A 19,024-nucleotide genomic window follows, 5' to 3' on the forward strand; every position below is an offset into this window, starting at 1 on the left:
TTTTTACCCTATCAAATCTCACCCAAATTCAGCAAATATATACTTGTTTTAAAGCTATGCATTTCTTCTTTACAACCATATAAAGATCATTCAAATTGGAGTTCTAAAACTCAAGATAATTGACCCTAAAGTAGGGTACCCAAAACTGCCAATTTTTCAAATTTCACCAAATCTCAATTCTCTTAGATTATAATACTCCAAATTTGTTTTTATGACTAAGAAATGATGAAATATAACTTATACTTCAATTATAATTGAAGAAAACATAACCCAAAAGATTTAAAGTCACAAATCTGGACTTTTATTGAACAAATGAAACAATTAGTGGACCAAAACAGAACTTAAAAAAGATCGTGGACTAAAATTGAACTAGGTATAAAATAAGTGGACCAAATCTGTAATTTCCTCCAGAAAACATTGTCCAAGAACTTCTTGGGGGTGAGAACAACACAGCCCAAATCATAATTAAGACCATCAACTACACTGCCTCAAGAACGTTTGGTAGTGAAAATTGAAGATGATGTAATTTACTTTACCAGATTGGCAGTGTTTGACTAACTGTAATTTCCTTTCATAGATAGATCGAGGTCACTTTAATAGCTTGAGCCATTTGTTGTTTTTTGAACTATTCATTATTTGTTGGTATGACTGCTAGCTGATGAATGAGGATACTGCATGGCCTTAATTTCCTTTTGTAAATAAGAGGTACTTTTGAAAAGAGATCAGTAGTTTAATTTGCATAAAATCAAGCTACATTAATTAATAATCATGCTTACATTAGACGTAATTAAGGTACTGCTCTTTACTTTTCAATATTAATTCCACTTAATTAATATTTGTGTATTCAGTCAGTCAACACTATGGAGGGGGTCCATTTAATTACAGAAGAAAGCTATATTGCACCTACACGTACAACTTTTTTAACATGTACTAGCATGTTTTAGTTTTAAACTTTTACTTTATGACATGAATGTTAATTTGCATCATTTTATTTCCATCTCATGCAATAAATTATTTCATTTGGATCATACATAGATTGTAGACAACTTTTTTTTTTCTTTGAAAGAATCGTAGACATTCTTTAGACTTTAGTAGTAGTATAAGAAATGACATTGACATTTGTGGTAAAAATCCCAATGAGATCATTTTCTTTTGGTCTGAGATCATCATGATTCATATCCATAGGTTAATTAATTAATTATATTTAAAAAGACAAAAAGTAGAGCCACTCAAGCGCAAGTGTACGTGGTCATAGTATACACATTTCATCTTGGTTAGGGAGCCATGCTTGGACACACGAACCCCCTCTTAAAATTACTATATATAAATACATGAACATGAGAACATCTTCAAATCTACTTGCAATGTGTCTTTGAAATGTAAACTGTCTTAGAATGTTTTCAAATCTACTTGCAATGTGTCTTTGAAATGTAAACTGTCTTAGAATGTTTTCAAATCTACTTGCAATGTGTGCTGACTGTGATCACAACTGGGACATTAAGATATAAGACTACATGCAGGCAATCAGGCAATGATAATATCCACGCAGGCATCCCAATGACAAATACTTTACACTCACTTTGTTGTTACCTATAGTATGCATATGGACAATGAGACAAACTAAGCAAAGTAGGGTTGCTTATTGTACAAGCCACATAACCCTAACTAATGTTACAGTTTCCTGCCCAACACTCTTCAGAAGTGGTATCATCACCATATGAGAATCCTAAATAAGTCACCAAGAATAGTCATTGTAGAATTATCATTGAAGGTGATCGAAACAGATTGCAATAGCTTAGTTCAAATTAAATTTCCGTAGTTTATTTGATTGTCATTTGAATCTGCCTCTAAGAGTCTTTCACCATCTACAGTGACAGTGAAATCTTCACTTTGAATAGCAAAGCCTCATTATATTGAAATCTTCTCTTTAGACCCTTTTTTTACCCATTACTTTTATCATTTCAAATTACATGCAAAACCAAATTCAAAGAAAAAAAAAATCTTGATATTGCATATCGCATATGTCAGACAAGACAATTGCGGCAATTGTCTAAGTGACTACAGCAAAGGGAGAGTGGAAAAAAATGTTGTAGTTATTGAGAACTAGGGGCATTGTTGGTAAATTTTGTACAATCAAATGGCCCGATTACTTGATTACTTTTCCGTTTCACCTGAAATTCAAGAACAATGAAAACACATGAGCTCAATGAATAATATATAATGGTGAAAATAAAATTCCATACCGGGTCAACAAAAAATAAGTAAATTACTTATCTATTTGTAAGCCACTAGGACAAATGTTTAAACAAATGCATTTTGTTTTAACCAATAATAATAGGAGAAACCCTTAGCATGTCTCTTTTCTTTTTTGGTTCTGAAATTTGATTCTTGGCCAAACATTGGATGTAGTGCAGGAGATACAAAATGCTCTGGAACAAATATGATGACAAACTAGAACAATAAGAGGGGAAAGTATACAAGCTGATGTTTTAATCATTTAATGGAAAGAGGTCGTGGAAGTGTTTGATAAGAAAGTTAATTCAAAGAATATGATGGTGTTTCTCTCTCTATCTCTGTGTGTGTGGGCCCACATCAGTGTTGAATTCATGTAAAACAGATGTCGCCTTTTCGAATAAAAAGTAAAACATGTATCCACAATGAATAGAATATTGTCTAGGAAGCAAAACCATACCGGAGACCATGGACCTAGTTGCGGTTGAGACTTGTGCGGGGGTGAATTTTGTACAGCACCACTTTTCATGGTTAAAATTTCCTGCAAATAGACTTTGTATTAGAATTATGCCCAACTTTGACCCAGCAGACACAATTAATACTCTAAATTGCAATTCATTGATTTCAAAGGAGTGGGACATTAAGAATTATGTGCATATAAGGATCCAAAACAAATGAAGAAACGAATATTTGAGAATAAGAATTGTAGTAGTCATGCAACACTTTGGTATGTCAAATAACATGTTATAAAATGCTGCTATAGGATAAAAAAGCAGTTTGTGTTATAACTTATAGTGTGCACATGAAAGGCTAGTAGGACAAATGTTACCTCTCCAGCTGCTTCAATTGCAGCTAACCATTCATCCGAGAATGGAACAGCATCTGGTGGAGGTTTTATGACAGGGGCATCTTGCTTCCTATCACTCCCAGGCCTCTTCTTACTGCAGTCAGAGACAGGAGAATTGAAGTTTCTCACAGATTTTCAAAATGGCTTAAAAGATGTGGAACAAAATGACTTAAAGGACACACAGACAATTGTACACACACACACAATATATATATATATAATAATAAGCATGTAAAATTGACCTAGGCTTTTAGGTACATACAGCTCTTTTGTTGCATCCTTAATTTCAGCTTCCTCTGCCAAAGCTTTGCCGCTCAATACATTAACTTCATTATCCTGCAGAATACTTCCACTTGATGATGTCTGATCAGAAATAACAGATGACCATAATTCTTCTCCCAAGGAACTAAATGCCAAATTTGACTCTGAGTTTTCTTCTGTTTCTGCCGATGAATCAGACTCCACAGAAGCAGCTTGATTGCTTAGCCTATTGTCATGCCTGGAATTTGTATAACATCGAAGATTTTCCGGTGATGGATCAATCTTGAAAGAGCTGGTCACTGCAACTTCCATTTGTAAGTAGTCAGCCTTTTCTTCCGAATCAGGTCTGACATCATGCAATTCTGGTGCTACCTCAGTACAAACATGGGAACTCTTTGAGATATCTCTACAAGCATCATGATCTAAAACAAGCTCATGAACAGTTTCCTCAAATTCCTTACAGGAAGCCTTGCTTGCAAATGAAAGGCCCTGAGCCTCTTGACTCTGTTCAACATTGTGTTCATCGACATTGATTTTACCACTCATCACACCGGTGAAATTGATTTTATCACTCATCAAATTAATTTGCTCTATTGAAGTATCTTGCTGGCAATAGCTTATGTTATCTTCGGGCTGTAACGGAGAGACATGGCAGCAACTTTCAACAGATAAATTGCAATCTTTGGTTCCTAAATCTTTGCACTCAATTATGTCTTTTATCACAGAACCACCCTCAACTTGCATTGTCACCTTTAGTTGGGACTTGAAACCTCCACTTTTTGAATAAGTGGCATTAATATTGTGAGTGGTCACTTTACCTGTTATTTGATCTTCATCCATTATGTCCAATTCCAAAGAGCAAGCTTGACCATGAAGTTGAAAGTCATTCCTGAACTCTGTATCAAGGTTGTAATTCTCAACCACTGGCTTGTTGTCTTCAGGTACTAAGGCAATTTTGTCCGCATTCTGGGAATCCACCATTTCCACCTCATTAGACCAGCAATCTGGCATATCGGGTGGAATTAGAGAAATGGCTCTGGAAATTTCTGATTCACTTCTGCAGGCAGTAGTTCCTTCTGGTTCCTTTGACTCAACACATTGATGAGCATTTTTCTGCTGGGATTCTTCAGGAAAAATACTAACTTCATCAATTACACAATCATTTAAGTGCAATCTATCATCCTGGAAAACCTGTTCTCCAAAATAGCAGGGATTTGGAAGGTCTAGATGTTCAGGTTTTTCATTTCCATTTGCAATCATCACCAATTGACAATTATCTGGAGCGGAAGTTCCCAGGTCAACATCATTGATTTCATCAGTTAATTTTCCACCTAAAGCCAGCACTTGTGCATCTTCCACATGTGGATTCCTACTCATAGTGTCAAATGTACTACTATCATTTTTTGCTTGATCTTCAAGTCTAGAGGCAGATGCGGCATCAGACCTTTTGAATTCAGATGCACTACAATTTTGAACTTTCAGACTGACATCTGCAACCTTCACACAACTGTAGCTCTGGATCTCTTCAGAAGCTTGGCGTTCCTTGGTCAAACTACCAGTGTTTTCTGATGGCAATGGATTCTCATTAAAAATTTGATTACCTTCACAGGTCAAAGGCATAAACAGATCAGCTTGTTGCCCATTCTGTTCATTGACATTATGATTGCCACTTGACTGATCATCATGTGATACTAAGATACTCTGCATACTGGATGAACTCACATCTCCAGATTTGGGCTTTAAAAAGACACCACAATTCTGTGGCAAATTATATGGTTTTTCTTCAAGAAGTTGATGGTCAGTTCTATCATTTTTGCCAGAAAAACCTGTAAATTTCACTGCAGAACTAAGATGGGATGTAACATGGGCCTTATCCATATCTTTACTTTTTGGAGTAAGTACAAAGGTGACCTCCATGCTGTTATCATCTTTATCCAATTGTTCACAGGATCTCCTCTGCAATACTACATCTTCCATGTGAGAACTCTTTTCAGTAATATATGGTTCTTCTTGTCCCATAGATTTTCGGTCCTCATGAACAGGAATGCTATTCAACTTTCGCTGATTCTCTGTCATTTTATAAGTATTTGAGTTAGATGATACCTTTGGTTCCAGCTTCTGCATATTTGTTATTTGCGAGACTGATATCCCCTTGTCCTTTGTGGCAGAGTTAACAGTAGACGGAGCGGAGCAACCTGAACTTGAGCATTGGGCATTAATATTTTCCATTATTGTCGCATTTTGCATCTTTAGAAGTGAAGATGGTGGCCTCAATTCATGAATTGGATTTACAGAACCAACTTGCCTCAAATTAGGAATTTTGCATGGTTGAGAACTTGTCTTATAAGAACTAGGCAAAGAAGAATCTTTTGACTGCAAAGAAATTATAAAAAAAAAAATGCAGCATATGAAAATCAGACATATTGAAGTTTGAAAATATCTTATCTCTTTTATGCAGCTATAGAACAGTTATTTGAATTTGATTCAAGTGAAAATACCTGACGAAAGAAACCCAGTGATGGAGATGGCATCCGCAAGCCTGATGGCTTTGATGTTTGGAGTTGATTACGCAGCAAGTTCAAACCAGTATGAGGAAGAGGAACTGCAGTTTTTCTGGAAATGACATCACGGCCATATAATGCATGACCAGAAGAAGGAAGTGCTTGTTTTGAGGTCACCTCTGGAACTGCCGTTTTGCTGGATCTGTCATCACGACCATGTGATGCATGACTGGCGGAAGGAAGAGCTTGTTTTGAGATCACATCTAAGTCATTATTTCCTTCAACACCAGGTGGACTTGGTATTTTGGCTGGCGAACAATTTCCCAAGCTGGCCTGCAAATTATGGAAATTTACATCACACGAAGCATATGCATCCTTATCAACAACAAATCGTTGATGATGTACAAAGAAAATGTCAACCAATTATAACGACTATCACTTCAATAAGCTTTAAGTTCTCACCACATTTCTTCTGGCTTGTCGAACAGAACTTTTAGCAGCTGAAGGTTTGGCAGTAGGACCAACTTTTGCATTGTTTGGCCTAGTTTTGGTGTTGTTCAAATTGACTGCTGTATGAGAGAAGTAATCAACATAATAAACAAACAATATCCATCTGATTCAAATTTGAAATTTTTATTTATTTGTCCTCTAAGAAAGTGGAAATATATTGGACTACTAGGCCCTTTAAAAGTAGGTCATTAAATAAATAGATCTTATTAAGAAATTTGAAAACAACAAATATTTATCGTAATTAAATTTCAAAGTCCCCAGAGTAAATATTATCTAAAACAGAATTACCAGGGCGAGCCATCTGATTTCGCTTTGAATCATTTGCACCAAGCGTCACATTCTTGGAGCCTCTAGAGAGTCCACAGGGAACTGGTTTTGGAACCGGTAATTTAGAAACTTTTAGTTCCTTTGTTGCCGAATTTATTGTATTCACATTTGCAGGCCTTTTCAGCGTTCACATAAGTCAAGGCCAACTCTCCCAAAAATTCTTATGAATAACAAAAGACATACCAAAATTCATATAGAAAACTTAATCAAAAGGATATGAAGAAGAGGCCACAGGTCGAGGGCAACCACTGCGTTTTGAGCCACTTCTATTGATATCACGGGCTGAAAGCACCTTCCGCTTGCCCTGAAAGTTTGAAAAACCCAGAAATTTTATTTCACACAACTTCAATCCAAAAATCTTCAACTTAAACAAAACTTTGCCATCCTAGACATAGATATGAGAACTGACCGCAGAACCTGGGGTTACATTATCTCTAGCTGATGAATCATGCTTTGGTACTGAATTGCCACCAACAATCGTATCTTCATATGAAGTACTTTCCGGCAATGCCTTGAATAATTTTTCTTCAAGCGCCTGCAAATCAGCTGATTCAGTAGTGCAATTTGTCTCTTCGTGGATAACTGACAACAGCCCACCAGAATTTGCATCCCCACTAATCATGGACAACTCTTCGGAATTCAATACACCTGAGAAAAAAACCAAAATGGGAAAAAGAAAAAGAAATTCTCAGCTTTAATTTTCTTTTCTGCTCATAAAATTTGTCAGATTCAAAACAAAACAAAAAAATATAACCTTCATCAGTAAAGAAAGCTCGATCCCAAGCCAGGCTTTTACGCAAATTGTATCCTGCCCCCTTCTTCTTCCTCTTCATTTGCTGCGGCTGGAGGTTGAGTTTTTGGGAATCCTCATTCACCATTATACCCTCTGCAATACAATTCAAAGAGTTTTACCATCATTCACCACGTAATGTAGGTTCTAGTAGAGCACATATACATATAAACTGTCAGTTATGTACAAGAATTGTACAATGCAGAGCACCATTAGAGGTCAATTCGAGCAACTGTATTCAAATTAAAAGAAACAACAAACCCTAGACAGATAGAAACAGAGTGAAGCACAGATTCCTAAAAGAGTAAGAGAAAACCCTAACCTACTGGCTTGGATCTGAGGGCTTGGAGAGGCGAGCAGAAGAAATTGGTGTCGTCGATGGTGGCTTTGTGAGTGTGACTGCTCGAAACATTGCAGTCGTCGTCGTGAATCGATTGGAGTAGCGAGTCGTCCTCTCCTGCGATTTCGATGAGAGGAACATCAGACTCCATCTCTGTCTGTTCTCAGCGTTTCTAGAAAGATCGAATGGGAATAAGGGATTCGAAGAAGAACGTTGTAAGTTTTTGCGGTTGTTCCTTTGGGTCTGCTCTGCAAGGCGTTTGTTTGTTAATTTTTTGAAAGAATTCGAGAGCGGCAAGGATGGATCGGGATAGAGACAAAAAGACAATGATCACGTGACCGAGGAAAATTACGAAAGAGGTCATTGTGGCCAACGGGTTCAACGGCTTTTTGACGGACCATAGGTTTTGACTTTGATGATTGATGTAGGCATAACTGTAAATTTACCTCCACTATTGATCATAGTATATCATTAGCAACTTCGACTAGCTAAATGATATAAAGGTTGACCGGGCTTTAAATCTGACCCAGCCCACAAAAACTTTCCTAAGTTTGTTAAAGCCCAACAGCCCAAAAAAAATTATCAGGGCTGTTTATTGTTTAAAGCTCACAAGCCACAGTGTAACAACTAACATTTAGCACGGGCAATAGTTAATGGTGCTTTTTTTTTTTTTTTCAGAGGTAGTCAATGGTGCTTATGAGCCTTGTACAGATTCCACGCAAGTAATGTTTTCCCACATTTTGCCAATTGGCCCATTGATGCATGACAAAGTCATCAAATTTGGTGGGACCAGAAGAAGATGGGTCCTATGCCCAAGTAACTTATTATGAAAACCTATATACGGAACCAACATGAAGACCATAAACTCCATCATAGATAGGAAGAAAAAATTGTCTTACATAAGAAACACTCTCGAGTACTTACCAAATTAAAACTGATTAGCATAAACAAAGGCCGGTACAAAAAACCCGATAAAGAACAATGAAACTTCCATCAAATTTAAGACTCCCGGAGAAGAGTTTCCATCATATCAAAGATAAAGAACAATGAATGCATGAATATCATGCTAGTCAACTGCAACAAGTTTATTCGAGCTTGGAACTATCTAAATTATTTATCCTTGCAAAATGAATTTCTTTGGAACTGTGATTCATAAACTTATACATCTCACAATTGTAAGCAACTCAGGACCAATTCCTTGCAAAATCCGCACTTAGTGTGCATGTGTGTGTAAAGCTAAATAAACTAAAATCCCGGAAAAGCTACACGGTATGATGATTCCCGGGCTCCTCTTTACAATCAGTGAAATCTAATCCCCCCTCCAATCCCATTTCCCTTTTCGATTGGAAATAAATGAAATACAAATAAAGTAAGTACACCTATGAAGGGAACTAACCATGACTCTGTGGAACCCCTCTTTATACTCCAATACAGGAATATGAGCCAGGACTTTACATTTCTAGGTCAAAATCAAGCATCTTCCTCCTTTGCCACCCAAAATGGTGCTCTATCAATTCCATTTTGAGCTTGAGAACTTCTTTCTTCGTGCTACGTACCTTTGCTTCCACAAACCAAGAAAATGGGTATACTAATCCTCATCCTCAGTTATGGAGGCAAAGGAAAAAGGTTTGAACTTGTAGCCATCACCATGGTAGAATTTATTTTGAAATTCCACCCAATGAAGACGCAGGGCATGAAGAAAAGCACTGAGTGTCTCCATCATGAGTAGTATGAAGGCAGTTGCAAAGGCAAAAACTGCTAACCCAATTAACCGGATAACAATGTTGTCATACCTGTTATAGTTATTTTCAAAAGTAAATTACTGATTGAAAGAAATGGGCAGCATCATAAGTAACAACAATAGTCCATGTGTCGCACTAGTGAATGGCTGGGAAAACTTTAAAAATGTTGTTATTCTGCCAGATAGTTTTAGTGTAAACCGACATTTAAATTTTCAACATCTATAGCAGTTTTTTATTAAAGGCTCAACGCCATAGCGTGCAGACAAAAGGTAATATGCTGAACATGTTGACCGCATCATATTAACACACAAAACCACACTGGCACACTAAAAAGGATATTCAGTAAACCTACAAGAAGGTGAGACTGAATTCAGGCAACTGCTAGGCTAGACCATATCTTATACCATGAGACATTACCCCAGAAGTTAGACATTTATGAACCCCCCCACCCCAAAAAATGAAAAAAAGGAATAATAAATCAATTTGAATCATCAGCTCCACGCTGACACTTCAAATAGAGAAAAGTAGATCCAGATTCTACGAGCCAGATTTTGTTTCATGAACAAAATGAGGGGGAAAAAAGAAACGAGAAAGAGAAGAAAAGTTAGAAGTCAGAAACACATTTATGCCATGATAAAGCATTTAAGGTTGGAACTTACCCCCAGGCAAGGAGGAGGACCTTCTCGTAGAAAACGGTTGACAATTCTGAGTGGGCCAAGCTGTAAGCAGTAACAGATATTAAGAAAAAGGTTACCACTTACCATATTGATTAAGGAAAATGACACAATAAGAAAAAAAATACAGGTACTCTACAAATATGCAAACAAGGTAGGTATACCTCAAAGCCCAAAGTCGAAGATATGATGCTGTATTTGAAACTGCACCCAGAACAAACTCTATGGAGTGTATCATCTGGTGTACAAATACCTCACTGAAATTAAACTCCTCATGATGATGTTGCCTGGCAGAATCAGGTTCCACCTCAAGATCCATCTCTGAGGTACCAAGCATCCCATAGGCACGACCTTGAAACCTCTGAAAATAACATCAGGAAAACATAGGTATCAAATCTTCCCATGCTCCTTATATCTCCCCTCAAATAGATTTTAGTCAAAGACAACTATACCCTACATAAGTCAACTGAGTCCATAACCAGTTGAGGATACTAATTACTAAGTATTCAAATTGTAAAAAATAATTAAAAGGAACAAAAACATCAAAGCAAACTCATTCCTTTGCTGGTTTTCTTAAAACTCCAGAACAACAGATGTTGGGCAAGTTATACCACAGTACCTCCGTATGAAGCTTCTTCAAAATAAAAGGTTTTGGAAAGAGCATCCATGGAACTGCAATTAGAGCCAAAAGCAACAAAATGATCTGCAAAAGAAGAGCCCAGTTAACCATAACATAAATTTAAAACATAAAAAATTGAGTATACAAAGAAACAATAAAGAGGAGTGGAAGACGTGCCTGAAGTGGTCTTTGGCCCCAGAACAACTGATTTTCACCAAGATCATCAGTCGGACTTAAAAACATGTAAATCATTACATGATAGAGGTCTGCCTGAGAGCCAGTGCACCACTTGATGATAACAAGAAGTGAAAGGTATCCAAAAAGACTGTTAAGAAAGATTATCTGCGGCACAAACTGGTATCTAACAACAAGATGCAGAATAAGTCAAACCCTTGTCAACTTCATTTGAAAGTAAATACAACAATGGGAAAAGTGAAAAACATATGAAATGGAGAGACACACCTTATATCAAGCGAGCTGCTGAAAAACCGTGCATCAAAGTAACTTAGTAGAATTCCTAAGTTCATTTGTGCCACACCCAACAGAATAGATAATTTCATTTTGAGAGAATTCAAAAAAGGCAGTTCTGAACGACTTCCACGCCAACTGGGATCCACACCAAATGGGTACGGATCTCGGTACTTGACCAATCCAGCAGTGTGTGCATCACTGCTCAAATACAGACAAAGTTTAATGATACTTGACACTGATAAGTAGTTGGTTTTCTTCTGTGAAACAACAAGATAATAAACCAAACTTTCTTCTTGTGAACCTTTAGACCAAAAACAATTAGTTGAATAATTAAAAGAAATACTGAATTGACATCTCCACTAGAAAGGGGAAAAAAAGAAAGGTATCGGCAACATACAACCAATAAATGCATCAGATAAATATACGTTTGAGCATTAACTGATGCCCAAAAAAAAAAAAGGAAAAGCAGAGAAAAATGCTTTTACTTGAACATTTTAAATAGAGAGAGTACCTGCAACTAGCATCTCTACATTTGTAAGCAGACCCACCAAATATGTGAAAAGGAACAGAGAAGAACTCATTGTAAATCAACCCACAGTAAATTGAAAATATAGACATCAAAAGAAGTATATATCGCCCACCAAACAGCATCTCCATAAAGCTCCCAAGTTTCTGTTAGGAATTAATATGGAATTCATTATTAGAAGTGGACAAAACAAAATTTTCTCTCACATGTTAAAAGCATGTTATGTGGTTGCATTTGACACACCAAAATCACTAATATATTTTGTTAAAAGGAAAATTGAAACATAGAAATCATGTCCCAGATGACAACATTTTCATTAAGTTCTTGTCCATTTAACGGGGTCAGCTGCTCCAATCCTGGTCTGACATTCCTCTCAAACAATAGCTACTAGGGCTAGAAGTAGTTTCGGAAATTCAATTGAATAATAAATGAAAGTTTATCCTCCTTCTTGCTCCAATGTGAATGAATATAATTAATATTGTTGTTACTACAATTATAATTTGGTACTGTCAGACTCATATCTACATTGATTCTTCCCACAAATAAAACATGTGATTTGAAAATCTAGCTCAACAAATTATGTTGCTGCTAGCAAAGCTATTGCCGCAGTGTTGCATATATTATTAACCCACAGAATAAAAATTGCAGCCGCTGTTATATTAAATTTTGTTGAATAGGATAAAACAGCAAAGTGGCAGTTATGAAAAAATTCAGGGTCAGTGGTACTAGTGTTAGCAATAATGGCTACGGGTAGAGTGGTAGATATTTTTGAAAACTTCTGGAGAGAGCAAGAGATATTTTTAATAGTAGCTGATAGAGTCAATGACTATGAAGTGGAAACTGGTATACGATATGGGACATCTTGAAGCAGTTTTTGCTTAACCAAAGCAATACAATTCATATTCACTTTCAATTCCTTCTGATAGTACACTTCCTCTTAAACTTTAATGCTAGATTAGAAAAAGGACGCACCTGACCACTGAGTTTACTTTCACGTGCTATAAGAATTAATGCTCCCAGCAACAAGCATATCCCATGACCCCAGTCTCCAAACATAACCGCAAAAAGAAATGGAAAGGTAATAACAGTGTAAACTGCAGGATTTGCTTCTTGATATCTTGCAACACTGCAAAATTCATTAGACACAGATCAGTTTTATGGCTAGAACATAGTTAAAACATATAGCTTGTCAGCTGAACAACTTATTTTGAATGATGATTCAGTTTAAACCGTTTCACTTACCATTTTCCCTATGTTATGAAAAAAGCTTTCAACAAAATTGCTACTAAAAAAGAGAATTGCTGCCTCATTATGTAATTTGCAACTGACCCTCTCTCTTCTTCTTCTTTTTTCTCTTCAATTTTCTTTGTTTGACAGCAAATAAAAGAAAGAAAATTCTTCAATATTTAGTTATAAACTGAAAATTACTAACTTGCAGCAAAAGAACCCTGTCCTCACGCTCACATCCCATCCCTCAACAAACTCCTAAAACAATCCAAGCTCCACCCTTAAGTAGGTTGGACATACAGCACATGATTTCTGATATTTAGTTTTCTTGTTAACCGAAAAAATAATGATGCTATGTTAGTAAATAACTTGTGCCATCATGCATTGCCTTTCCTTCCTAATGTGTCAACCAGACACCTACCAATATGTTAACAGTGAGCAATCAGAATGTAAATCTTAATCCAGAATGCTCATAATTTCTAATACAAGTTGTAAAAAAATTTACAAGGAAACTTATGCATTAATTTAAAGACAATTTCTTTCAAAGAATAAAGGTTAAGGTGTCATAAGCAGCATTTTTTACTAACCCATATGCATCAACAATTTCCTGAAATGCATTTGTGAAGCAGTTGGTTCTGAAATATGTAGGAGGTGATTCTATTGCATCCATCACGTGAAATATTATACCCACTTGTGAATTGCTATCAAATGTTGCACGCTGCAGTGCCTCCTGAATCTGTTGAATCATAAAAATACTTTGTTAAAAATAACACAAGTTTGCAAAAGTTATCTACAATAAAAAAGTGCTGAAGTAACAAAAGACCCCTAATAAAAATAGAAAATAATATAAAGGGCCCTCATGAAGCAAATTACCTTAGTTTTTGCAAATATTGGACACCAGCCCTCTCCAACAAGACATTTTTTTGTAACATCAAAGTTTAACATGTTCAGCGTATCGTATACAGCTTTCTCCCTTCTTACCTGGGAAAGGGTAGAAAACATGACATAGTTGTCAGTATCAAGATAAAGCAAAACCACTCTCATTTGCGCAAACTGTTAGTTATAAATTCTATGTCGCTCAGGCAAATGCAATAACAATTACAAGAGACAAACAGCAGCAATATTTTACCATGTTCATCCATTTTGCTAGGTGAAACCCTACAGAAGTAAGGGCCTTATTTCTGTGACGGATCCCTGCATCCAAGGTTGCTTCCAATTCAGCAAGTCGTGACGAAACCTGCAACCCAAAACCTGAACTTTCAGCAAATAAAATAAAGTATTTTTTGTTACTTTAATCAAGACATGCAAATATAAGTGATAACGCGAATAGAAAAAAATTAAAAGGGAGTAGTTGAATTTAATTGAAGCTAATGATGCTAAGAAGCACATGTTAATATCTACCCATCAGATTTAAACAAACATTGAAGCAGGATAAAGTTTTATGGGAAAGTTTAAAAAAACAAAAACAAAAAGATTCTCTCTTTAAGCTTCAAAACTTCTTTCCAATTTAAGGACAAATTAACTACCAGCGTCCTCAACTGAATAGTGAATACTTACTTCTCTAGTTATTTGTCTCTGCTTAGTTATATCTTCAGGAACAGGATAGCAATTTGCACCAAAGGCCTCACAAATTTTCAAAATCTTTGTTTTTGCCTGCATCCCTGAGAAAAACACTACAAACACTGATTTTTCAACCTGCAAAACTTTGAGGAATTAGTAAAGAAGCGCATAGGCATTCTCATTTTTCAAATAGAAAAATGAAACCACACCAAAAAACTGAGGCAGAAGAAAACCATTTCAGTAGATAAAGGATCCATGATCTGCTCATCTGCTGTTGCCTGGTTGAAAAGCATATTGCCCCTTGTAGCACGAAACAACATCCTCTCAAACCTGAGAGCTTTGGATTTACAAATAATTCCGCTAATAAAACTCAAACCAGATTGGTCTGATGGTCCAGGTCTAATATCCTGTAAAATGCATAATCAATTATGAATGAAATCATAGAAAAAGGTTTTCACCAAAAAGTGCATCAAAGTTAGTAAGGCGCAATCAAAAAGTACCTGCTCAAGTAATGATGTTGTATCACCATAGTCATTATTTGAGTAGACATTCTCAACTAATTCTCTCTCCTCTGAAACCGCATGGCTATTACTTGAAACAAGAAAGCCACTTGCCTGAAAGTTGCCCACATAAAGATATATAAGAAGGCTCAAGAAAAAAGCATTTGAAACTAGAATTAGGGAGTAATGGTTTAGATTTATTCTTTTCTAAAAAGGATGAATTCTATATATAAGAGATACATGAAAGCAATAGACAAAAATTGATAAAGAAATTATAGATATCAATAAATTAGCATAAACCTGCATTTATTACTAAGACAATAAAAAATGGAGTTGCAGATAACCTGGCCACAGGCCAAGTTTCAGTCACACATGTGTACACATGAAAATATATTAAAAAGGAGCAGCAGATAGAAGGCTTCTAATACATTACCAATAATGGAGAGAAAAAGATAAAGGCCAATTACCTTTTGCAATACCATCTTGAACTCCAGGAGCTCATTATATGAATGCTGAAGTCTCTCACTATTAGAGTTCATTTCAATTAGCTCATGTTCGTGCTCAGCAAGTTGTATCTGGAGTTGAGATATATACAACATCCAATTCAACTTATCAGTGTACAGAAAAAAGTTTCCCTACATGAGGGCACAATTGGTTGGTGCGAGAGAGAGAGAATAAATGCAGAGCAGTAATATAGAAATAGACCTCTAATTCCTCTAACTCGATGTCTGGTTGCAAAACAGGATGTAGAGATGAAAGTAGACCGGCTTTACTGATTTGATCTCTGAAAAAACGCAGCTTTCTTGACATCTCTGCACATCGCTTTACCTACGGAAATACTCACAAAGATAAAACAACTAAAATACCAAAAAAACAAGGATTGAAACATTGAAATATTGAATTAGAAAAATATTCCACCATTATTTGAGAAAGATAGATGCTGCAGTCCAAAAATACAGATTGCAGTTGTAGTTCTAATCGGATCCGAGTAGATACCTGATTAACAAATGTTCGCTGGAAAGGACTTTTATCAGCATTTAACTGCAAAAAGTAGAAAAGCATCCGACCATGAGTATATCTGAATACAAATTAAAAATACTACCACATCTTATTCCCTTCAAGAGACCAACAAAGGAAGAACCATAAGTTTCCAATGCTTTCTTAACATGTATCGTATACAATATAAAGTCCAGGTCTTTCTTCAATATTAATACAGAGCATTGCAGAAAAACGGAACTACATCTTGTGATGAAACACTTCACTATATACACTATGAAGTTCTTTGGTGCCGACACGGGAAAGTATGAATCCCCAGCACTCAAGCTAATCAAGAGTACTATTTCATAAACTAAACTAGAAAATTTTTGGTATTGTTTAGTAGTTAGGAAGCGTCACTTTACCTATAACTTAACACATTGTACTGAATATCGCTCAATCTATTCGATATACTTTATCTATATCGTTAGGATTGCAGGGGAAATTTTTTCTTCTTAATATGAAGCAGAATAGACCTCTTTGCAAACCCTTCCTAACTGAGAATTTAACTAGCATAACCATATCTAAAATATTCTCAGGAAAAATAAAAGATCCAAGTGCACTGAGTACATGTACTCCTAAATTTATAATGTCAACGAGCCGAACAATAATAAAATGGCATGCTAAATCTAAATCCACAATCGTGCCCCAAAAATTGAAATTCTACAATTCCTTTTCTAGAAAGTGAGACATTTTGCTAGAAAAAAATAAAATAAATCATAACTTCTTGAAGCAAATTCCTCAATTACTGACTCCGGTATCCACTCAACTACTTAAAACACGCATTCATCCAAGCTAATGCAAAATTCTGATTCATCCTAAACCAATACCACGCGTTTCAATCAAATTCTCACTTCTGGTCACTATAGACAGAGAGATGCCAAATCTAACATAATTCCTAATCGATAGAGACCGAGTCGGTCAGATCTGATGAGTTGGAAAACTTACGTCTCGGAATTGGAGGAGGCCGAGTTCGCCGAGATAAGAAACGGCGCGGTGAGCAGACTCGACGGGGATGATGAGCTGGACGAAGGTCATCTTCTCGGAGCGCATCAGATCCATGGGCGGCAAGTTGTCGATAAACTTCTCCATTTTCTCGGCAACCAAACGGCAACAGCTTTTGCTTGCCTTTGGATCTGAGACTCTCTTTTCAGATCTGAAACTGCTCGATCTCTCTCTCTATATGCGTTTGTATGGGAGTGTGTGTTTGTGTGTTTTAGTGCGTTATTCCGAAGTTCTCATTTTCGGGGTTTTGCTTTTCATTTTGTGTTGCCAACTGCCATTAGGATCGGAGAATTCGCATCATTTTCAATGCACGATGCGAAGTTGGGCTTTATTATTATAAGCGCTTTGCGTTTTAAGGATGGTGGAGCCGCGGTCGTTAACTTAAACTACGGTCCTATAGTCTGCCATACTTTTATGAGTTTTATGATTTTTATCCCACCGAACTTTCCTAGTTGACAATTTATTAGATCTCATCTCATGAATATACTGCTTATTACTTGCAACACAATAAATATAAAAAATTAAGGATGTTATAGTAATCCACTTAATTCATTCTTATCTAACATGTTTCACTTTTTTTACGTTTATCTCATTTTCTCTCTCTTTTTTTCTATTTTCTACATATCTCATCTTGGTATCATCTGTATGTAGTTCATCTAGTTCATTTTGATTCAATTTATTTTATTTTTATTTTTTGTGGTTTATCAGATCATTAATTTCATCAAAACCAAGGCCAAGCTTCTGCAGAAGCCAAAAATGTTGCAGAGCTTCCAAACCTTGCACATTTAGATCAGCATATATAGCCAACAATAATGTCATTAATTATAGGACTGCAAACTATCAAGTTATAATATATCTTTATTCATCAGATGTACTGCCACACTTTTGCAAACATGTCCAATTTCACATTTGATAGATAAACATGATTTATCGTGTGAAACTCAGGTTATATGTTTGACATTAATTCGATATGTATATTGTGGGACCATGATTTACCCTATGATACTGCATAGTACATAAGCAAGAACAAAGAGGAAAGGACAATAATGCCCCTCACCAATCGAATATGGCCATTAGCTAAAGGGCCAATACAGATATGAATCAAGGGTATGGACCACCGTGGTATGGATTAAGGGCCCAACTTCGAGACAAAGCTCTAAATATGAGCCCATATATAGATTACAGGTTGTCCAGTTTACAATGCTTGGCTCACAAGGATTCTCAAATTCATCCTAGCAGCCATCAGCATCATCAAAATTGTTGATGATCTCCCTCACATTCTATTGGTTGAAATCCTTTGTCAACTCCCTCTCAGCCATTTTCTTTTTGTGTTATCAGATCATTGATATATGTCTCTAGTTTTGGCCCTCTGCTATACACTTCCCTTCTTTTTTTCCCCTTCTTCTTGGCCTTAATTGTTTAGAAAATCAAGGTGAAGTTGAGGAGTTAGTAGCTAGTTAATTAAGTGAAGTTAAGGAAACCTTATGGCTCTAGTAGTGTCCACCGAGACAAAAAAAGCACTCAGTCCCTCTACAAAAACTTTTTATTTTATTTATGTGGCCCTTTAATATTTTTTGTTAAGCATACAAGTATGTGTAAGGTTGGTTAGGTTTGATTTTGAACAGTTTGTCTTAGATGCTATATATCTATATTTTCTTTCTTTAGTTTTTGATGAAATGAAGCTTGCAATGTGTTGAATGTAGTATAGCTTTTGTTAATTTGTTGGAGTTCTCATTGTGATAAATTGCTTTTCATGTTATTTGAGGTTTTACTTTTTAGTAGTACTGTTTATGCAAACCTCTCAAAAGGGATAATGATCATTAGTTTGATAAGAAATATATTTAGTTTTGATTCAGT

At 36.0% G+C, this 19,024-nt stretch overlaps 2 protein-coding genes across 2 annotated transcripts; both read right to left on the bottom strand.

Moving 5' to 3' along the window:
* Nucleotides 1-2,038: 2,038 nt before the first annotated feature.
* On the bottom strand, nucleotides 2,039-8,028 carry LOC147296725 (uncharacterized). Its single transcript, XM_086229052.1, has 11 exons — nucleotides 7,791-8,028; nucleotides 7,433-7,564; nucleotides 7,088-7,326; nucleotides 6,897-6,982; nucleotides 6,640-6,803; nucleotides 6,304-6,410; nucleotides 5,839-6,174; nucleotides 3,342-5,713; nucleotides 3,062-3,173; nucleotides 2,693-2,773; nucleotides 2,039-2,171 (listed from the first exon to the last, which is right to left on the bottom strand). Exons 1-11 carry the CDS (start codon nucleotides 7,957-7,959, stop codon nucleotides 2,094-2,096), a joined length of 3,876 nt encoding a protein of 1,291 aa, XP_086085178.1. The 5' UTR covers nucleotides 7,960-8,028; the 3' UTR covers nucleotides 2,039-2,093.
* Nucleotides 8,029-8,872: 844 nt separating this feature from the next.
* VHA-A1 (vacuolar proton ATPase A1) lies at nucleotides 8,873-17,545 on the bottom strand. Its single transcript, XM_086252057.1, has 18 exons — nucleotides 17,111-17,545; nucleotides 16,124-16,168; nucleotides 15,833-15,955; nucleotides 15,595-15,702; nucleotides 15,128-15,241; nucleotides 14,861-15,034; nucleotides 14,625-14,762; nucleotides 14,197-14,304; nucleotides 13,941-14,048; nucleotides 13,655-13,803; nucleotides 12,813-12,966; nucleotides 11,826-11,986; nucleotides 11,306-11,512; nucleotides 11,021-11,204; nucleotides 10,844-10,927; nucleotides 10,389-10,585; nucleotides 10,210-10,269; nucleotides 8,873-9,601 (listed from the first exon to the last, which is right to left on the bottom strand). Exons 1-18 carry the CDS (start codon nucleotides 17,252-17,254, stop codon nucleotides 9,397-9,399), a joined length of 2,463 nt encoding a protein of 820 aa, XP_086108183.1. The 5' UTR covers nucleotides 17,255-17,545; the 3' UTR covers nucleotides 8,873-9,396.
* Between the last annotated feature and the right edge of the window lie 1,479 nt (nucleotides 17,546-19,024).

This window comes from Dryas octopetala, chromosome 1, assembly GCF_963921425.1.
Source record: "Dryas octopetala chromosome 1, drDryOcto1.1, whole genome shotgun sequence".
Classification (NCBI taxonomy): domain Eukaryota; kingdom Viridiplantae; phylum Streptophyta; class Magnoliopsida; order Rosales; family Rosaceae; genus Dryas; species Dryas octopetala.

Bases quoted from the DNA above. Each gene is read 5' to 3' on its own strand.
- LOC147296725 (XM_086229052.1), bottom strand. From the start codon at position 7,959: ATGGAGTCTGATGTTCCTCTCATCGAAATCGCAGGAGAGGACGACTCG. The intron at 6,175-6,303 runs GTGAGAACTTAA...CATAATTTGCAG, and splicing joins GACAAGCCAGAAGAAATGTG to GCCAGCTTGGGAAATTGTTC. The intron at 2,774-3,061 runs GTAACATTTGTC...GTCTATTTGCAG, and splicing joins CAATTGAAGCAGCTGGAGAG to GAAATTTTAACCATGAAAAG.
- VHA-A1 (XM_086252057.1), bottom strand. From the start codon at position 17,254: ATGGAGAAGTTTATCGACAACTTGCCGCCCATGGATCTGATGCGCTCC. The intron at 14,305-14,624 runs GTAAGTATTCAC...TTTGGGTTGCAG, and splicing joins AGAGACAAATAACTAGAGAA to GTTTCGTCACGACTTGCTGA. The intron at 12,967-13,654 runs GTTAGTAAAAAA...TGAATTTTGCAG, and splicing joins GAAATTGTTGATGCATATGG to TGTTGCAAGATATCAAGAAG.